Below are 21,568 nucleotides of genomic sequence, written 5' to 3'. Positions count from 1 at the left end.
ATCTTGTACATAAAGGCGCTTATCTACTATAGCAGGGGTCTCCATCCTTAGCAACTTTAAGACTTGTGGACTTCAACTGATGGGAACATCAGATCTGGGAGGTAAGTACCTTTCTGGGGGAGGGCGGCTCCGTCATAACTTCGAATGCCAAGTGACCTGTTTTAAATCGAGGACTACCTGCAAACATCTGGAGGAACACAGGTTGTCGTAAGAGGGTTAGACATTTGCAACTTGGATCTCATGGCCATGGGAACAGGATGACGGGTCCTGGAATCCAAATCTTAAGAAGGGGGAATGGGAATTGCTAGCGATGCTCAGTTTGAGAAAAGATGACACTAAAAGTTGAGGATCTCTCCTGTGTGTTACAGCATGAATACTAGGGCTCTGAGCCTTTTTAATTTTTAAATTAAAGAACTGGGGGAGTTTGCTGCAGATGCCCTGATATCCGCAGATCATATATTGTTCATTGTAATAATAATAATAATAATAATAATAATAATAATAATAATAATAATAATAATAATAATAATAATAATAATAATAATAATAATAATAATAATAATAATAATAATAATAAAGTTGGAAGGGATCTTGGAGGTCATCTAGTCCAACCCCTTGCTCAGGCAGGAAACCCTATACCATTTCGGACAAATGGCTGTCTAGTCTCTTCTTAAAAACCTCCAGTGTTGGAGCATTCACCGCTTCTGGAGGCAGGTTGTTCCACTGATTAATTGTTCTAATTGTTGTGGTATAGAAAAAAAACTGGTTAATTTTTTAATGCAGTCTTCCTCAACCTACCTACTGTTGCTGGTTGGGAAGTCTGGGATCTGTTATCCCAATTATTTTGGAAGGTGCCAGGTGAAGGCTACCTTAAGCATCTTCAGTTATCTGATTCCAAATATGGCATCTTCAGAAAGTCAAGTCTTTTATCCAAAGAAGAGCATATGTTTAACTTTGTTTCTATTTGGAAATTGCTTCTGGATTTTGAGCTCTCAATGAAAAAAAACACATGAAACTTTGATTTTGTCTTTGCTAATTAGATAGATTTGGCTAGTACAGTGATGGCGAACCTTTTAGAGACCGAGTGCCCAAAAACTGGGCCCACCCACGCTCCACCCCCTGCCCCTCCTCCACTCCCACCCCGTCTGCCTGCAGGGCCATTCACTGCCTCCAGGGCCCACCACAGATCGCCCAGGCAGCCCAGCAGTGCCATGGCGGCCACGCCGTCTGCCCACGCCCCACAGCATCAACCGTACAGGATGGGGCGTGAGGGCAGAGTCTTGTCTATGCTGCCTGGCTGCCATGTCCTTGGCTGCGCTGCTTCATGTGGGCCACACTCGGGGGCAACTCTCCTCCAGGGGGCTGCTGGTGAGGAGGGGGTCATGGGGGGACGCGAGGCTGGGGCAACGGCACGTGTGCCCACAGAGAGGCTCCGAGTGCCGCCTCTGGCACGCGTGCCATAGGTTCGCCATCACTGGGCTAGTACATACAGTTGTGTAACAGTAAATAGTTGAGGTTATAATGTTATCTTCTGCTGTGCTAAAGAGAATGGGAAGTTGGTGCCTTTTTCTGTCCCTTTCCCTCTTTACACTGTTTTTTTTTCCCTTTTGCCTCCCCCCCTCCTAGATTTTTATTCCTTTTTTGAATTTCTCTTCGTATTTTATATTTTGATAAACTAATAAAACATGCAGTAGGAAAAAAAGAAAGAAAGAAACTCAAGTATGTCAGAACTCACAAGGCTGGGGTGGGAGGCTGTGTGTTGTAATCCACGGTGAAATTGTTCACGTTGCCATTCTCATCACTGATCAGGATCTCGGCTAAAGGAGAACAGCAGCTTGACCTAGAGAGGAGATAAACAAAGAAGAGGGCTAAACAGGAGACGGTAAAGGGGCCTGGGAAACAGAAAAAGAGCTTTCCGAAAGACTGGCAAAGTCAGAACGAAGAACTGAGGTTGGAATTAGGAAAGTTTGTTAATGGAATCACTGAGGCAGAAAGTTGCAGCTGCGAGGAGTGTAACAACTGGTGGGGACACTACTGCTTAGCAACAAGAAAGTTACAAGTCAGAAGGACACACTAGAAGGATGCTAGCTAAGGCACGTAGATATATAAATCTTGGCAATCTCTAGCTTATTATAATACCCCTGTTTCCCTGAAAATAAGATCTAACTGGAAAATAAGCCCTAGCATGATTTTTCAGGATGCTCGTAATATAAGCCACACCCCAAAAATAAGCCCCAGTTAAGATTGTCAGCCAGAGGGATGCATTTAGTACCATATTTCCCTGAAAATAAGACTTAATTGCCAAGCATCTGAATGTAAATCACAAGACCCTGGAGGTGCTGCAACATTCCAGCTGATCGGCGCTTCTTCTGGGCTCAGTAGAAGTGCCAGGATCAGCGCTGAGCTCCAGCTGGAGCCTGGCGCTGATCCTGGCGCTTCCACTGAGCCCTGACAGCCCTGCAGCTCCAGCCATCTCTCGCTCAGGCTTGTGCGGTGCTGCCACCGGTTCAGCTCATTCCCCTCCCCCGCTACCACTTTTCTAGGATGGTCACGTACCACCTGCCAGGTGCCAATGTACCACAGGTGGTACCCGTACCACTGGTTGAAAAGCCCTGGCCTAGGGAACCCAGAGTGTGATGGAGCCCATCAGATGGCTTATTTAATTGTGTACTGTGGCTGGGGGTGGGTATGTGGGGTGGTGGGTTATTGTTTTTTATCTTTTTTATTTTTTTCTACTTTTTGTTTTTTTTACTGTTTGTAGGCCGCCTAGAGTCGCTGTGAGTGAGTAGGCGGCTATCTAAATGTTCTAAATAAATAAATAAAATAAATATTGCTCAAGTACATCTGGAGAGCAGCAGGTTAATGACTCTACATTCTGTAATACAGATGTTTAGAAAACAGAGATACAAACTTGTAATCACAGATAAGCTTCTTATCATTGCCCTCCTCTTCTGGGCGACAAGATAAAGCACGGGGATCCGGGCTGATCTGGACACTAACAGCAGTTTCAGCATCCTCAGCAGAAAATGTCATGTGCCAGATGTGTTGAGAGCAGTTGGGTCTGTGCTGGCTGTCAGCTCCACAAGGCATATAGAAATGGAGAAGGTGATAGACTGGTGGGTTTTCTTCAGTTTCCTGAAGGAAGAGCATATATTTATTAACCCTCCTTGTGAGTAGACCAGCGACTCCCAACCTTTTCTACACTCCGCACCCCTAGAACGCTTCTGATATATTCTCGCACCCCTTACAAAAGTTAAAAATAACGGCAATGAATTATGCATCAGTGTTTCTCAACCTTGACAATTTTAAGGCATGTGGACTTCAACTCCCAGAATTCCACAGCCAGCATTGCTGGCTGTGGAATTCTGGGAGTTGAAGTCCACATGCCTTAAAATTGTCAAGGCTGAGAAACACTGAATACACTATAATTTTGAAAACCCAAGTTTTCGCACCTCCTGGAATATCATCTTGCACCCCCAGGGGGTGCGAGCACCCTCGGTTGGGAACCCCTGGAGTAGACATTTGTGCCTGACTGAATAGCAACACTAATCCAGATGGAACTTGACAGACGTGAACACCGAGCCCTATCTAACAAAATGAAATTCAATGTAGAGAAAAGTAAAGTCTTACACTTAGGCAAGAAAAACCAAAAGTACACATATAGATTGGGTGAAACCAGGCTTAATAGCAGCCACTGTGAGAGGGATCTTGGAGTCTTAATGGACAATCAATTAAATATGAGCTAATAGTGTGTGGCGGCAGCCAAAAAAGCCAATGCAATCCTAAGTTGCATTAACGGAGGGATTCAATCAAGATCACGTGAGGGTACTAATACCACTCTATAAAGCCTTAGTAAGACCACATCTAGAACACTGCAACCAGTTTTGGTCTCCACACTATAAAAAAGATAGTGAGACTCTAGAAAAAGTGCAGAGAAGAGCAACAAAGATGATTAGGGGACTGGAGGCTAAAACATATGAAGAACGGTTACAGGAACTGGGCATAGCTAGTCTAGTGAAGAGAAGGACCAGGGATGACATGATAGCAGTCTTCCAATATTTGAGAGGCTGTCACAGAGAGGAGGGGGTCAATCTATTTTCCAAAGCACCTGAAGACCAGACAAGGAATAACGGATGGAAACTGAGCAAGGAGAGATTCAACCTATAAATAAGGAGAAATTTTCTGACAGTGAGAACAATCAATCAATGGAATAGGCTGCCTTCAGTTGTTGGTGGTGCTTCATTACTGGAGGCTTTCAAGAAGAGACTGGACTGCCATCTGTCAGAAATGGTGTAGGGACTCCTGCTTGGCGGGGGATTGGACTAGATCAGGGCTTTTCAACCAGTGGTACAGGTACCACCTGTGGTACATTGGTACCTGGCAGGTGGTACGCGACCATCCTAGAAAAGTGGTAGCGGGGGAGGGGAATGAGCTGAACCGGTGGCAGCACCGCACAAGCCTGAGCGAGAGATGGCTGGAGCTGCAGGGCTGTCAGGGCTCAGCAGAAGCGCCAGGATCAGCGCCAGGTTCCAGCTGGAGCTCGGCGCTGATCCTGCCACTTCTGCTGAACCCAGAAGAAGCACCGATCAGCTGGAATATTGCAGCATCTCCAGGGTCTTGTGATTTACATTCAGATGCTTGGCAACTGATTCCTATTTATGACAGTCTCAGTGTCCCAGGGTCATGTGAAGTGACCAAAACCTGCTACAACCACCCAGCAGACGGGGGGGAATAAAAACCAAACACCCCCCACCCCGTCTCCACTGCCAATCCTCAACAGAAAGGCTCACAACAATGAAAACCTCGGACAGGAGGAAGAGCGCCACCGGGTGGGCAGGCAGGTGACTTGCTTGGCTGTGGCTTGGGGGGCACTTTTTCAGTGCCATTGTAACTTGGAACAGTCACTAAGCGAACTATTGTAAATCGAAGACTACCTGTACTTTATCACTTTTTTCCTTTTTTTTGGGGGGGTCAAGTTTTTGACACCTTGCTAGGCGACTGGTGATACTCAGATATTGCCATATCCTAAAAGTGGTACAATGGGTGAAAAGGTTGAAAAGCCCTGGACTAGATGACCTACAACAGGCATGTCAAATTCGTGACATCATGTGATGTTGCGCGACGTACCGGGACTTTTTCCCCATTGCCTGACCTACAAGGTCCCTTTCAACTCTTGTGATTGTGATTCTGATTCTAATCCCATGTAGCTGAGCTCAATAAGCAAATCAAAGATGGATGTGAAGGCAACCAGATATCTGAGGACCGTGATTAGACTTGGAAGTTGAAACCCCATCTTGGAAACGGGTGAGGGCTAGTTGCTTCTGCATTGTTGCAGAAACGAAATGAGGATGTCCATTTTGGCTGGGGAATTCTGGGAGTTGAAGTTCAAACATCCTAGTTACCAAGTTTGAGAAACACTGGGCTAGAGAAAGGCTCCCTTACTGTTTTCCCCTTAAATCAGTGGTTCTCAACCTTTTTAATGCCGCGACCCCAACCGGCCATAAGTCGAGGACTAAACTGGTCGTAAGTCGAGGACTAAACCGGTCGTAAGTCGAGGACTACCCAACCGGTCGTAAGTCGAGGACTTTCCCTGCCTGGGAGCGCCACGCATGCGTGGTTCCGCCCCCTGTGCCAGCTGAGGCGTAGCTGGCAAGCGGCAGAGACCGAGCAGGCCGACCACCAGCTGGCCCAGCCCAAGGGAGGTAAGGCACCTGCCGGAAAAGGGGAAAAAATGGCGGACAAAAAATGGCGGACAGCCTTGCTTGGTGACCCCCGTGAAATGGTCGATTGACCCCAAATGGGGTCCCGACCCACAGGTTGAGAACCACTGCCTTAAATCAAGTAAACCAAAAAGAGCAGGAATATGGTGCTGGACTGTGAGCTATTGTCTGCAAGTTGAGAAACCTTCACCCCAATCTTTTGATTTAAATTTAGCTAATATAAAACAAAGTGGCTCCATTTAAGTCTGTGCTTGTATCTTCCCTTGCTTTTTGGAGGAGCAACAGCTGTTTCTCCTAAGATATTGGTCTGGATCGTGACAAGGCAGAGAACCAAAACTGGCGCTGCAAAACCAAGAAAAAAAACCAAGATTGTAGATTATGATGTTCTCCTTGGCTGAGGAATTCTGGGAATTGAAGTCCGCATATCTTAAAGTTGCTAAGGTTGAGAAAGACTGCACTATAGAACACATGAACAAATTTTCAGAAGTTTAGCAATAATCTGGGAACCATCTGAGTGGATGAGACTCACCAACGCTGTTTTGGGAATGACAGTGATGGGCAGAGTCAGGTAATTTTGCGATGAACTGGTTTTCGCTGTAAATGTTGCAAGACTGAAAGAAAAGTTAATGATGATTGTTAATAATGCAGGCATATCTTTGGAAGGGGCAAAGTTGCCACAGCCAACGTGCTGTGGCCAACTCACCCTGCGACAACTTGCTGTGTCCAACTAGCCGCAGGACAACTCACTGTGGGAGAAGAATTACACTAATATCAAAGAAATTGTGGAATAGAATTATTAAAAAAAGGATGCCAAAGAAGGGACAAAATGAAATGTGAATGACAAAAATTATTTTTTTAAAAAATTATTGTAAATAATTAAATTGAATTATTGAATTGTGAGTGAGCCGTGGCAAATTGCTCCACGGCGAGTTGGCCATGATGAGTTGACCCATTCCTCTTTGGAAGGGTGATATGAAAAGCCTCCCACACTTCAGACAATCCGGCGCTCACATTACTATTCAGGACTGGCTCTGACCCAATTTCAAATTTACAATAACCGAAAGAAGTTAGAAAATGACAAACCGTGGCTTTCAGACTCTCTCTCTCCAAGATTAAGTACAGGAACTGCAATCCTATCTGCTTTAAGTTTCCTTCTAAGGAATCCTTCCTTTTAATCCAAGCAAAATTGTAGATAAATGTACAGTAGAAGGTTGCTTAAAGATGGCATGAATGATTGAGGCAGGCAGTGGGTTTCTAACAACTGGGTTTGTATATTGCACTAAACCAAAATGCCATTGTTTGGGTTTTGGCTTAGTGTACTGCCCAAACCCAGCCATTATGGTTTAGAACAGGGGTAGTCAACCTTGGCTCTTTTATGACTCGTGGACTTCAACTCCCAGAATTCCTGAGCCAGCACAGCTGGCTCAGGAATTCTGGGAGTTGAAGTCCACGAGTCATAAAAGAACCAAGGATGATTACCCCTGGTTTAGAAACTGGATTCAGTAGAAGGAGAGGAAAGCTACTTTTATACCGATACTGGTAGTCCTTGACTTATGACCACAACTGAGCCCAACGTTTCTGTTGCTAAGAGAGACTGTTAAGTGAACTTTGCCCCATTTCCTGCCACAGTTGTTAAGTGAATCACTGCAGTTGTTAAGTTAGCAATATGATGTCAAACCAGCTCCAGCTTAGACATTTAGGAAAGAAAGACCCTTGACTCCATTTGATTGAAGTGATAGGTTCTTTTACTAAAGTTAAGTGGTTACAGTGAAAGTAAAGCTAGATCCGAATATTCCCATGCAAAGGTTACACTTTCACCCCTTTTCCTGGCCCTCCCCACTTGACCAGTCCATCAGTGTCCAATAGGATGCCTTTTGGATATTTTGGGAACGGCTCAGATGTTTGGCGCCTCTCACTGCAGTTTCGCATTCGGTTCCCAGGCCAGGTGTCCTTGGAGGCTGGTTTATTCCGGTTTGGCACCTCTCGTCAACATGTCACCCCTCCCGCTGTTTGTCTTCTCATTCCCAGGCCCACATATTACTGCCCCAAATTCCCCCTCCCCCTCCCGTGCAACTTATGGCAAGGATGCCAGCAAAGTGAAGACGCTGAAGATGGCAGACCCGACACACGATTTCTAAAACGTTATCCTACCTTGAGGCAAAGTCAGAGCTCTTGGCAGGTGCCACAAAAGTCGCCGTGAGAATGGTGCTCTCTCCTTTCCTCAGGAAACCTTGTGTAGGTCTAAAGGTCTGTGTGAAACCCAGGTCATCGCGGACGTTAAAGGTGAATGTTGCAGCGGATCCATCATTCACCACCTGGACAGAGAACTCTACGCTCCCACCGGGCAACAAGTTACCTTGGAAATACAATAGGGCACACTGAAGATGGGGACAACTTGCAATGAAAGGTGACTTTGAGCGGTCACGTAATGGAGGTCCCCACCATTTGGTACCGATGGTTCCGCTGAACTTGCTGAGGACCTGTTATAGGCACTGAAAGACGATGGTTATCGTGGGGGAAGAATAACCTTAGACCCAAATGACTGCTATAGGAATGAGTGATCAGTCTCAAAACTACCATTTATCGGATGGCATTTGTTGAAAGCCAGATTCATTTATTAGAAGGCAACCCTTCCCAAGTGCCCCCCCCCTCACCACCAAGGGTGGTGAGCACGGCACAAGACATCGTGGGCTGTTCCCTGACTCCACTGGATGACATCGCCAGGGCTCGTTGCCTTGGCAGAGTGAGGAAAATTCTCAGGGATGACTCACACCATGGTCGGTACCTTTTTACTCTCCTACCATCGGGTAGGAGATACAGAAACCTAGCCAGCCGTACCAACAGGCTGAAGGACAGCTTTTATCCATGGGCTGTAAGGCTTCTGAATGGGACATAACTTTATAACTTTATGCATGACAGACTCGTGAGGCCAGCGTGATGTGCAATTAGTTCACAGGGTGAAATAAGTTGGGGGGTTGTAGTCACCGTGAGTTTGTGGTGAGGGGGGTGCACAGAGGGAGGCTCAGCCAATTTCACTGTATACATGTTATACTTTGATAATAAAGGGTTTATTATTATTATTATTATTATTCATCCTTTCGGGTTTCTCTCCATCCTCCTGTCCCTCACAGGGGACAGGTAGGATGGAGAGAATCCCGAAAGGATGAAGAACTCGGGAAGGGTTGCCTTCCCAAGAAGGGACAGGTGGTCCTTGACTTACGGCCACAAAGGAGTCCAAAATTTCTATTGTTAAGTGAGACATTTGTTAAGTGAGTTTTGCCCCATTTTATGACCTTTCTTGCCACAGTCGTTAAGTGAATCATTACAGTGGTTAACTTAGTTACATGGCTAACCTGGTTTCCTCATTGTCTCTGTCAGAAGGTTGCAGAAGGAGATCACATGACCTTGGGACACAGCAATGGTCATAAATATGAACCAGTTGCCAAGCGTCTGAATTTTGATCACGTGATTATGGGTGTGCTGCAAAGGTCGTAACTGTGAAAAGCGGCCATAAGTCATTTTTTCCAGTGCCATTGTAACGTTGTAAATGAATGGTTGAAAGTCGAGGACTACCTATAGTCCTCACTTAACAACCTGTTGCTTAGTGACTATTTGAAGTTACAATGGATCTCCACAGAGGGCTTTTGACCTGATTTTGAAGTTACAATGGCTGTCCCGCCCCCCCGGATAGTCACATGATCACATTTTGGGCACTTGGCAACCAGCTCACCTTTATGGCCATTTGCAACATCCTGCAGTCACATGACCCTGTTTTTTTGGCAGCTTTTTTGGGGGCAGTTTCCAGCAAAAAATGCCCATTGGAGAAAATGGGTTTGTTTAATGATTGCTGTGTTTGCTTAACGACCGCTACAAAAAAGGTTGTGAAATTAGGCATAGTCAACGTGGTGGCCTGCTTAACAACCACCACGACTTACACCTGCAATTCCAGGTTCAATTACAGTCATAAGTCAAGGATTACTGTACTTTTGTTTTGTTTTTCTGAGAAGATGGGTCACCTTTTACTGGGCATTCATAATATTTATTTTCTAAGACTGACTTGCAGGTTTCCATGGAGCTGAAATACTGTTGGAAACAAAGCTGATATTAGAGGCTGGGAACATGTTTTACAGCATGCTGACTTCCTTTTTCATTCTGTTTCAATAACTGCTATGAAAGGAAAAGGAAAAAGAAAGAGAGCCTTTTGGTTCCTGAATAGCAAACAGATGTTGGTGTCCAGGTGTCTTCAGGCACTGCATTTATATCAGCAGTTTTGCCTGCTTTGAATAGTGAAATGGAGAATATTTCTGGTTTTTTTTAAAATTGTCTAAAGATTACTCCAATATTTTTTTTCTGGAATGAGAATTAATGGGAGTCTTCAGGGGTGGCTGGATAGGGAATTCTGGGAGTTGAAGTCCACATGTCTCAAAATTTGAAAAATGCGGTTCTACACCCTTGGTTTGTTTCAACATTCATGTCCCAAAGGTACTTTTCCAAAAGGCAACTGGACTTCCCTTGTTTTGCTTGAAGATGTTTTGCTTCTCATCCAAGAAGCTTCTTCGGTTCTGACTGAAGTCAGAACTGATAAAACTCCAAGTGGCTTCCACGACTCTCAGAGACAGTGCTAACGAGCAGAGGACTGCAAAGGGAATATAAATCTTTCCATTCTGCACCATTCAGTCAGAACTGAAGAAGCTTCTTGGATGAGAAGTAAAACATCTTCAAGCAATAACAAAGAAAGTCCAGTTGCCTTTTGAAAAATCACTTTTGGGACAACCATGACCTGGATGACCGAGAATCTCCATAGACTTTCAACATTCTTCTTAGCGGTGTCTATGGATTCTGAAGGGAAGGTAGGTAGATGTAACACTAGTAGAAGAGAATCTATGTAGCTCATGGGTTGAACTGTGGAGTCCTTGAAGCTTTCTGTGCTTGGTTGATTGCTTGCAGAAGTTTTGGTCCCTGACTAAGTAAGATCTAATTACTTAGTTGTAACATCTGTTATGTAATCGGGGAACAAAATGTCTGCCAGGAAACAACCAAGTTCAGAGAGAACCAAGGGTTCCACAGGTAGATACTGTATAGATCCACTAGATCTGTCTATAGAGATTCTCAATTTTCTAGGTCATGGTTGTCCCAAAGCTGCTTTTTCCAAAAGACAACTAGACTTTCTTGGGTTTTTCCCTTAACATTTTGCTTCTCATCCAAGAAGCTTCTTCAGTTTTGAATATCTATGGAGATTCTTAGTCATCCAGATCATACTTGTCCCAAAGATGCTTCTTCATGAGGCAACTGGATTTCTTGTTTTTCCTTTAAAGATGTTTCGCTTCTCATCCAAGAAGCTTCTTCAGCTCTGACTGGATTCATTCCCCACCATACAGTCAGAGCTGAAGAAGCTTCTTGGATGAGAAGTTTCCTGTTGCCTTATGAAAAAGCATCTTTGGGACTTCGGTTCTGAAGTAAAGAAGAACTGGAGAAGCTTCTTGGATGAGAAGCAAAATGTTAAGGATAAAACCAAGAAAGTTGCCCTTTTGGAAAACCCACCTTTGGGTCCACTAGATCTGACTTGCAAAAATTCAAATGACCAATAAATGGCAGCAAACTCTTATATATTTGTTTCTGTGTCCCTTTGTTGCCATCTGGTGGACATTTCCTTTTTGCTCACAGATCGGGTAGTCTTAGATCAGAGGTCCCAACCTTTTGGGCACCAGGGACTGGTTCCGTGGAGAAAGGTTTTTCCCACAGACCGGACAGTGCATGGTTTTGTGTGCTGCCTGCATCCCACGGATGGAGCTTTGATTGTTTGTGCGGACCGGTTGTTGGCATGCTGCAGCCTGGTACCGGTCCACGGACCGGGGGTTGAGGACCCTTGTCTTAGATCAGACATGTCAAACACAAGGCCCGGGGGCCGGATGCGGCCCGCGAAGTGGTTTCATGTGGCCAGCGAAGCCATCCTGGAAACAGTGAGGGAACGGCCCCCGCTGCCTTGGCCCTGGCCCAGGCCGGCCAGGAGCCAATGTACAATTTTGTGGTGGCCATCTATGCTGAAACGCATTCAGTCTTAGCTCCACAAGGCTGTCTGGAAACAACAAGGAACCAGCCCCTGCTGCGTCACCCCCGCCCCCTGGGTGCATGCTGGGGAAGTGTCACCCTTTGTGAGGAATGAAGAAATGGACCATGCCTTGGCGCTTGCCCCGGTCCTAACCCCTTCTGCCAGAGACCCTCAGATCTGTCCCACTCCTGCCCAGGCCCCCACAGGCACCCTTGACGCGAGCGATGTAGAGCTGGCCATGCCCACCCAGTAGGCCCCACCCACTCCATCCACGCCCACCGTTGGCTGCCCCCCCTGCCCCCCGCCTCCCTGAGGGCAACTGCAATGCTGATGCGGCCCTCAATGAAATTGAGTTTGACACCCCTGCCTTAGATGGATCAAAATGGCAAAGGAAGTTTTCATACTGCTGCCAGGGACTTACTATCTTGGTCTGCCAGGGGTAGAATCCTCACTGACGCCACATGGATAGGATTGATGTTGAGACGTGAGAAGGGCAGGTTGCTGGGAGACAGACCTTCTAATTTCAGCATCGGAGACTGGAAGGTAAAAAGGGAATTAATGGAATCTATCTGCTGTTCCGGGCAGATACTGTACTCAGATGCCGAGAAGCTGCCTTTTAAATAAAGATAAACCAAGTCCTTAAAGGCTTAAGAAATTATAGCTATCATCATTTTTGCAGTAACAGTAATAGCTGGCTACAGAAGAAAACCTTGACTCTGCTTTTTTTTCTTTTTTCGTTTTGGGTATTTGTCTTAATCCTTTGTATGAATAGTTCTAACTGGAGCAATCTGTTTTTAATGCTGCTGTTTTACACTGTGATTACATTTCTTCGGTTGATTATATATTTATTATATTTAACTCCCTCGCCCAAGGGAATTTTTGTGAAGGGTGACTATAACCTGGGTTCCCCCGGCTTCTAGTTGAGCACCACTGCGCCATACTAGCTCATATTCTCATAACAGAGGAGGCATTTATTTATTTATTAAATTTATATGCCACCCATCTCATCCAGATGGCTTGCAACCCAGTAAAAACAACAGGATAACATTAAAATATTATAAATAATAATAATAATAATAATAATAATAATAATAATAATAATAATAATAATAATAATAATAATAATAGTAGTAGTAGTAGTAGTAGTAGTAGTAGTAAAGTTGGAAGGGACCTTGGAGGTCATCTAGTCCAACCCCCTGCTCAGGCAGGAAACCCTACACCATTTCAGACAAATGGCTGTCCAGTCTCTTCTTAAAAACTTCCAGTGTTGGAGCCTTCACCGCTTCTGGAGGCAGGTTGTTCCACTGGTTAATTGTTCTAACTGTCAGGAAGTTTCTCCTTAGTTCTAATTTGCTTCTCTACTTGATTAGTTTCCACCCGTTGCTTCTCGTCCTGCCTTCAGGCGCCTTGGAGAATAGCTTGACTCCCTCTTCTTTGTGGCAGCCCCTGAGATATTGGAACACTGCTATCATGTCCCCCCTCGTCCTTCTCTTCGTTAAACTAGTGTTAACATTGATATGGATACTAAAGAATATTATGATAACCAGGAATGGCTTCTTATTTATTTTACTCATGTTAAAGGTAATTTGGTCCTTTTTGATACTTTAGGCCCAATCTGATATTTTGTAAAGTTTGTAACTTTGTACAGATACAGGAAGTCCTCAACCTATGACCGCAATTGAGCCCAAAATGTCTGTTGCTAAGCGACACACTTGTTAAGTGAGTTTTGCCCCATTTTACAACCATTCTTGCCGCAGTTGTTAAGCGAATTGCTGCAGCTGCTAAGTTAGTAACACGGTTGTTCAATGAATTTGGCTCCCCCATTGACTTTGCTTGTCAGAAAGTCGCAAAAGGGGATCACATGACCCTGGGATACTGCGACCGTCGTAAATATGAACCAGTTGCCAAGAGTCCAAATTTTGATCATATGACCACGTGGATGCTGCAATGGTCGTGTGAAAAACAGTCATAAGTCACTTTTTTCCAGTGCGGTTGTGACTTTGAACGGTCACTAACTGAATAAGTCAAGAACCATCTGTATAGTTTCTGCTGGTTTTGATTTATTGTACCCCATTTGGGCATTACTTTCAATGGAAAGCTGGTAAAGGCCAATAGAAATGAGGATATTAATAAATATCGGCACCCATTTGCCCAATTTTGGAAAAATTAAAATTTACCATCTGATCAGATTATAATAACAAAAGTACTTGATTGTGCAGAAATGGATAGATTAACTTTAGAAATGAAAGAGAAAGAAGATACAATTTATTTTAAAACATGGGAAAAAATTTACCAATGGTTAGCAATACGATAGAATGAGAAAAGGTTATGAAACTTAAAGAGATAATTGATAATTTGTATTTATATTTCATGACTAGCTGTACCTGGCCACGCGTTGCTGTGGCTCAGTCTGGTTAAATGGAAAAGAAAGAAAAGAGAAAGCGCACGTTTCTAATATGTTTAATTTCACAATGCTTGTGGGTATACAATATTTTTTGTTATTCATTCTCTGTGCATCAATTCCAACGCAATGTCACACGAAATAATTAAATCAAAATGAAAATAAATCGAAATCTATGAAAATTCAATTTAACAATGCAATCGGAAACATTGAAATGGAATTGTAAAATTGGAAATTTGGAAATCGTAAATGGATCGTAAATCGGAAACATTGAAATGGAATCGTAAAATCGTAGCGTGTGTTGCTTTTATGTCCAACAGATGGCGCTGTTTTTCAAAAAAGCATGTTTTTACCTGTCACAGGTGTGACATATATATAATATAGGTATATAAAAACACGCGCGTATTCGAATGCAACATTGTGTCAAAATTTCAAAGCAATCGGTGAAGAACTTTCGGAGATTTAAGATTTTGAACAAACGAACATTTACATTTTTATTTATATAGATTATTTGTATGAACTTGTCTTTTTCTGTTTTTTTCTTTTTTTCCCGTATTTGTGATATATAGTAAATTATAACCAATAAGTAATATATTACTATTTTAAAGTTATTACAACTAATTAGTATTAAAAGCATTGTTAATTAGTAAAATGAATGAGATATATTGATTAACTTGTTATTTACATGACTATGTTGAAAGCTGTTTAATACTAGAGTAATCTGCCCCCAGAGATCAGGGTGATCCCTGATCTCCCTTCCTTCCGCCGCGCCCTCAAGACATGGTTGTTCCAGCTTGCGGGACTGGCCTAAGGGATTTTAAAGGGGTTTTAATTACTTTTAATTGGAACAGACTCAAATATTTCTTTTTAATTAATTTTAAACGTGTATTGTATGTGTGTATTTTATCTGATTGTTAGCCGCCCTGAGTCCGCAAGGAGAAGGGCGGGATATAAATGTAATAAATAATTTAATATGTATACCTGGACGGGTTTACTTGCTGAAGCGATGTTATTTTGTGGGATTGATCCCACTTTTGTGTTGACCCCCTTCCTTTGGTTTAACCCTTTTGTATGTCTCCCTTTGTTTTACCTCTGTTGACCCTATTCCCTTGTTACCCTTAAAAAACTCAATAAAATATTTGTTAAAAATAAATAAATAAATATCGGCACCCCCTTCCTCTGGGTGAACTTGAGGTCCAAACCAAAAGGTTTTCCTACTCTGTGATTGGCTGTGAAGAGAAGCTGAGTGACTGAGCAATTAGATCTTCAAAAGTAGGATTCCTTTGACTTGATAAAACCAGACAGCGAACGCTAAGCTCGCTTTACGGTTCAGTGGGTAGGTTTGGCATTGGCGGAGCAACCTGTGGGTGTCCAAAATGGCTCCCACTGAGAAGCTTGCAGATTTGAATTGAATTGAACTGAATACCTTATTTGGTTAAGTGTGATTAGACACGCAAATAATTTGTCATTGGTACAGAAGCACTCAGTTGTACATGCAAAGCAACAGAGAGAATAATGACAATACAGATAGTCCTCGATTTACGATCGCAACTGAACCCCAAATTTATGTTGCTAAATGAGACATTTGTTAAGCGAGTTTTGCCCAATTTTATGACCTTTCTTGCTATGTTTGTTAAGTGAATCGCTGCGGTTGTTAAGTGAATCTGCCTTCCTCATTAACTTTGCTCGTCAGAAATTCGGAAAACCCCGTCACCCATCTTAAATATGAGTCAATCGCCAAACATCCAAATTTTGATCATGTGACAATGGGGGATGCTGCAATGATCGTAAGTGTGGGAAATCGGTCATAAGCCATTTTTCTCAGTGTCACTAAATGCATTGTTGTAAGTCAAGGACTACCTGTACCAATAAAAGAGGGAAGTAAAGAAGATAATAAGAAGAATAAATACTAATATTACCGTCACATTATAGGGTTAATATATATATATAGACATTAGAAAGAACATTCTCCTGGTTACCATGGGAGTTGTAACCAGTCATGCAACTTGGAGTCAGATCAGAAGATGAAAAAATAACCGTGGTTCATACCAACGAATCCAGATGAATCGGAGCAAGGGCCAAGCTATTTCCGAGGGCATCAGAAGTTTGGTTTAAAATGATAGCGTGAATAGGACCTTCTAGTCCATCAGAAATGATCAGACGCTGCATCTGGGTGCCTCTGGCTGGCCCCAGCATCTTTAAAGAGATGGTATAGTTTGATCCTGAGAAAGATGTAGAAAGTTAGCAGAGCAGCCCTCCAGAATCCTTTCTCTTCCTCAATACTCCTTAATAATAATAATAATAATAATAATAATAATAATAACAACAATAACAACAACAATAATACTAACAACAACAACAACAACAACAACAATAATAATAATAATAATAATAATAATAATAATAATAATAATAATAATAATAATAATAATAATAATAAAGTTGGAAGGTACCTTGGAGATCATCTAGTACAACCCCCTGCTCAGGCAGGAAGCCCTATACCATTTCAGACAACTGGCTGTCCAGTCTCTTCTTAGAAACTTCCAGTGTTGGAGTATTCACAACTTCTGGAGGCAGGTTGTTCCACTAATTAATTGTTCTGGCTGTCAGGAAACTTCTCCTAAGTTCTAGGTTGCTTCTTTCCTTGATTAATTTCCATCCATTACTTCTTTGTCCTGTCTTCAGGTGCTTTGGAGAATAGCTTGACTCCCTCTTCTTTGTAGCAACACCTGAGATAATGGAACACTGCTATCATGTCTCCCCTAGTCCTTCTCTTCATTAAACTAGACATACTCAATTCCAGCAACCGTTCCTTATATGTTTTAGCCTCCAGACCTCTAATCATCTTTGTTGCTCTTCTCTGCACTCTTTCTAGAGTCTCAACATCTTTTTTACATTGTGGTGACCAAAACTGGATGCAGTATTCCAAGTGTGGCCTTACCAAGGCATTGTAAAGTGGTATTAACACTTCATGTGATCTTGATTCTATCCCTCTGTTAATGCAGCCTAACAGTGTGTTTGCTTTTTTGGCAGCTGCAGCACACTGCAGCTGGCTCCTATCTAAGTGATTGTCCACTAAGCCTCCAAGATCCCTCTCCCAGTTACTACTTTCTTCTGAAATGGATTTTTCTTGGCACTTAAAACCCTTCCCTGACTTTTTTTTTTTTTTTTAGCATGGATGTTGGTAATGGGGGATTTAACCCCAGGATCGCAACAGGATATATTCCACCACCTCTTACAATATTAGACAACACAGTATCAACAGTATAGACCTTCAGGTTCTATTATCTCCCAGGACCCCTAATATTAGAACCATTGTTAAAAAAGCACAACAAAGAATGTTCTTCCTTTGTCAACTCAGACAGCTCAGATTGCCCGCGGATCTGCTGATTCAATTCCTCCAGAGGAATGACTGAGTCTGTCATTTGTACCTCAGTAACTGTTTGGTTTGGCACAGCAACCAAACAGGACAGGTACAGATTTCAACCGATAGTTTGGACTGTAGAAAAAAACCATTGCAACCAGCCTGCCTTCCATTGACGACTTTTATACTGCATGAAGCAGAAAGAGGGCTAAGAAAATATTTACAGGCCCTTCACATGCTGATCATAAACTGTTTCAACCTCACCCCTCAGGATGCTGCTATAGGACACTGCATGCCAAAACAACTAGATATAAAGGCATCTGAAACAGAACATCCAGATTCTGTCACAATTTTGTTCCATATAGCGTCAGCCTTGTGAATTCTCAAGCTTCCTCTTTCCACTATGTATTCAAAATGGACAGTGATTAATACTGTATATGTGTGTGTGTGTGTGTTTGTGTGTGTATATGTATATGTATATATGGGTGTAAGTACTTATATATGGATGTATGAGGGCAATTTGGAAATAAGCTTCCATTTTGTTATCAATGACAGATACTTGCAGATACAGACCTATCACCTGGTTGTTTGTATGTACACTGACAGCTTATGCACTGGAAATAAATTCCTTGTGTCCAATCACACTTGGCCAATAAAGAATTCTATTGACAATTGACTAGAATAGAATACAGCTGGAAGGGACCTTGGAGGTCTTCTAGTCCAGCCCCCTGCTCAAGCAGGAGAACCTATACCATTTCAGATAAGTGACTGTCTTGTCTCTTTTTAAAAAACTCCCTTGATGGAAGGCCCACAATTTCTGAAGGCAAATTGTTCCACCGGTTAATTGTCCTCACTGTTAGGAAGTTTCTCCTTAATTCCAGGTTGCTTCTCTTTTTGATTAGTTTCCAACCATTGTTTCTTCTCTTGCCCTCTGGTGCTTTGGAGAATAGTTTGACACCCTCTTCTTGTGACAGCCACTCAAATACTGGAATACTGCTGTCAAGTCGCCCCTGTTTCTTCTTTTCTTTAGCCAAATCCAAGTCCTGCAACTGTTCTTCATATGTTTTAGTCTCCAGGCCTTTGATCATTTTAGTTGCTCTTCTCTGAACTTTTTCCAAATCTCAACATCTTTTTTGTAGTATAGTGACCCAAATTGGTTGCAGTATTCCAGATGTGGTCTCACTAGGGTTTTATAAAGCGGTACTAATACTTGGCGTGATCTTGGTTCTATGTCTCTGTTTATACAACCCAGGATTGTATTAACTTTTTTGGCTGCTGCTGCACACTGAAAACGTACCTTTTGTAGGCTGTCCTTGGATTGGAAGCATGTAGCCATTCTGCTTTTCCATTATCTGGTAGGTAAAGTCAAGCAAACTCTTGCCTCTAACGTCTACCTCGTAAGAGCCCCTGGGAGTCACAGACACGGTCCACCGACCTTGCTGAGGGATAGGAGATATCTTCACGATCTTGTGATTACTTGTGTCAACCAACATTCGAGGTTTTGTGAATGGGTCACCTATCGTGGAATGTCACAAAAAGGAATGAGTTGCGTTAGAGGCAGTCCTTGACTTACGATCACAATTGAGTCCACCATTTCTGTGCTAAGTGAAACATTTGTTAAGTGAGTTTTGCCCCCACTTTATGACTTTTGTTGCCACAGTTGTTATGCGAATCGGTAAAGTTGGTAAATTAGTAACACGGTCGTTAAGGGAAACTGGTTGCCCCATTGATTTTGCTTGTTCAGAAGGTCACAAAAGGGGATCACATGACCCCGGGACACTGCAACCATCATAAAGGTGAGTCGGCTGCCAAGGGTCTGAATTTTGATCATGTGACCGTGAGGATGCTGCAATGATCATAAGTGTTAAAAACCGCCTGTCAACGCTGCTAACATTGGATGTTCTTGCTTTGACAAAATATGAAGAGGCAGCCACTCTCTGTATAAGCTGTGTGGTACTTTTGGAGTTAAATTAGATGATGCTGGGAGGGGAGGAGAAAGAATGTGTGTGGGGATTAGTTAAGATAAGAAAGGCAGGCTACAGAAGGGAAGGGAAACTTTGCCCTTCAAACTGATTGGAGAACGTGATTTATGACTGCTAATTGGAGGAGGGAATTGTGCTTGAATATTATGTGCTCAGGGGAGGGGAATTCAGATCTTGGCATCCACCATGTTCATGCGGAAGGGTGTTACACTAATAAAGAGACTTTAAGGTAAACAATGCCTCGAGGTTCTTTGAAGTATTCCCCTAATCGGAACCATGACACAGCCCTAAGTCACTTTTTTAGTGATGTCGTGTGGGGAAAAATGCACGCGCAGCAAACTGCCATGCTTTCCTCCCCCACAAACCTCATAACCTTTTGATACCCTTTGTCCCAATGAAGCAGCCAGAAGGTCATCCCCTTTTGACTTAATGCCTCACCTACCTAAACAGATAATATGCTTAAGTTCCTTCCCATCTCTTCCTGTCTTTGTTAGTTCTTTCTCCTTTTGATCTGCCTGTATTTGTTCTTTACCTGGTCTTTGATCATGTAATGTGTTACTAGGAAATAGTTGCTTATATGAAAGAATTTTCCAATGAAGAAACTTTATGTCAGCATCTAATGATTAAACTTGTGAATGTAAAATGTCAGCATCGAATGGTAAAGCCTATGTATGTAAAAAGTATATAAAAACCAATAAACACACAGAGATTCTCAAGCTGCCTCAAGCTGTGACAAGCAGCTCTGCAGCAGCTTCAAATCTCTGCTCAAGACATGCCTGAGTCTTTTTCTTAGCGTCTTACAATGTCGTAGCTTTGAATGGTTACTAAATGAACTGTTGTAAGTCAAGGACTACCTGTACTTGCAGAGGTTAAAATGCCCGGTATTATGGCTTCCTCCAAGTCAGGGCATCCATGATTGTGCAATTGAAGCCCCGCCCCCTTTTTTTTACACCTGTCCCACAGCAGACAAGGGAAAGTGTTTGCTTGTGTAGCTGCAGCCTTTTGTGACGTTTTGTATACTCACTTTCGTCCTCTCTTCAATTACCTGAAGGTTGCAAGACCTTAAAGTTGAACCTCTCACGCCTTAAAGTCTTGACTGAGACTGATATTTGGGAGAGAGTTTCATCCACAGGGAAGGAGAACTGAGACCCATCCACACGACTGTGGGCTATTTTAACAGGAGCGGCATTCAGGGACATCTCCAGTAGGCCAAGGGCCCTAGAAAGTTGTTTTTTCTTCGTGTTCACATAGTAGCCACCGGAAAAGGATGCCAATCCTTCGTAGACGTTGTCGTAAGCTCGTCCAGAGGCTCTTGGGTTCCTCTTAAGAGGCTCTGCCAAAATTAAAAACACATTTCTTCTTTTAAGTGGCTTCTCCTGAGTTTACCAAAGAGAGGCAAATTGTTTTAGGAAAGGGCCTTTTTGTTCTTCTAAAGCAGGGGGTAGGCAACCTCGGCTCTTTTATGACTCATGGACTTCAACTCCCAGAATTCCAGCTATGCTGACTCAGGAATTCTGGGAGTTGAAGTCCATGAGTCATAAAAGAGCCAAGGTTGCCTACCCCTGCTCTAAAGGTAGTCCTTTGACTTACGACCACAATGGAGCCCAGAATTTATGTGGCTAAGGGAGAAATTTTTTTAAGTGAGTTTGGCCCCATTTTACGATTTTTCTTGCCACGGTTATGAAATGAATCGCTGCAGTCGTTAAATTAGTAACACGGTTATTAAGTGAAACGGGCTTCCCTCATTGACTTTGCTTGTCAGAAAGTCGTCGCAAAAGGGGATCCCCGGGACACCGCAACCGTCATAAATAGGAACCAGTTGTCAAGCTTCTGAATTTTGATACATGACCACAGGGATGCTGCAGTGGTCGTAAGTGTGAAAAACAGTCATAACTCACTTTTTTTCAGTGCCGTTGTAACTTTGAATGTTCACTTTGTAAATCGAGGATTACCTGCACCTGCTATTTATCATTTTTATTTAATGTGGTTTTATACATTGGGACCGGGGCTTATATGACATGCTAGCTGAAGGTGACTCCAAGCGAGACAGTT

At 43.0% G+C, this 21,568-nt stretch overlaps 1 protein-coding gene across 1 annotated transcript in view; it reads right to left on the bottom strand.

Moving 5' to 3' along the window:
• Window positions 1-1,731: 1,731 nt before the first annotated feature.
• LOC107290877 (von Willebrand factor A domain-containing protein 7-like) overlaps window positions 1,732-21,568 on the bottom strand; it is a 77,375-nt gene continuing 57,538 nt past the window's right edge. The window contains exons 11-18 of the mRNA XM_015819815.2: window positions 20,562-20,827; window positions 18,832-19,050; window positions 16,220-16,392; window positions 12,191-12,305; window positions 7,872-8,076; window positions 6,250-6,331; window positions 2,912-3,135; window positions 1,732-1,840 (exon numbers count right to left, since the gene is read on the bottom strand). Coding sequence (XP_015675301.2) covers window positions 1,732-1,840; window positions 2,912-3,135; window positions 6,250-6,331; window positions 7,872-8,076; window positions 12,191-12,305; window positions 16,220-16,392; window positions 18,832-19,050; window positions 20,562-20,827 — 1,393 coding nt within the window. The remainder of the gene's footprint in view (window positions 1,841-2,911; window positions 3,136-6,249; window positions 6,332-7,871; window positions 8,077-12,190; window positions 12,306-16,219; window positions 16,393-18,831; window positions 19,051-20,561; window positions 20,828-21,568) is intronic.

The sequence above is a fragment of the Protobothrops mucrosquamatus genome, unplaced genomic scaffold, assembly GCF_001527695.2.
Source record: "Protobothrops mucrosquamatus isolate PMUCROS unplaced genomic scaffold, P.Mucros_1.0 scaffold993, whole genome shotgun sequence".
NCBI classification, from domain to species: Eukaryota; Metazoa; Chordata; class Lepidosauria; order Squamata; family Viperidae; genus Protobothrops; species Protobothrops mucrosquamatus.
This window is presented reverse-complemented; position numbering and strand designations above follow the sequence as displayed.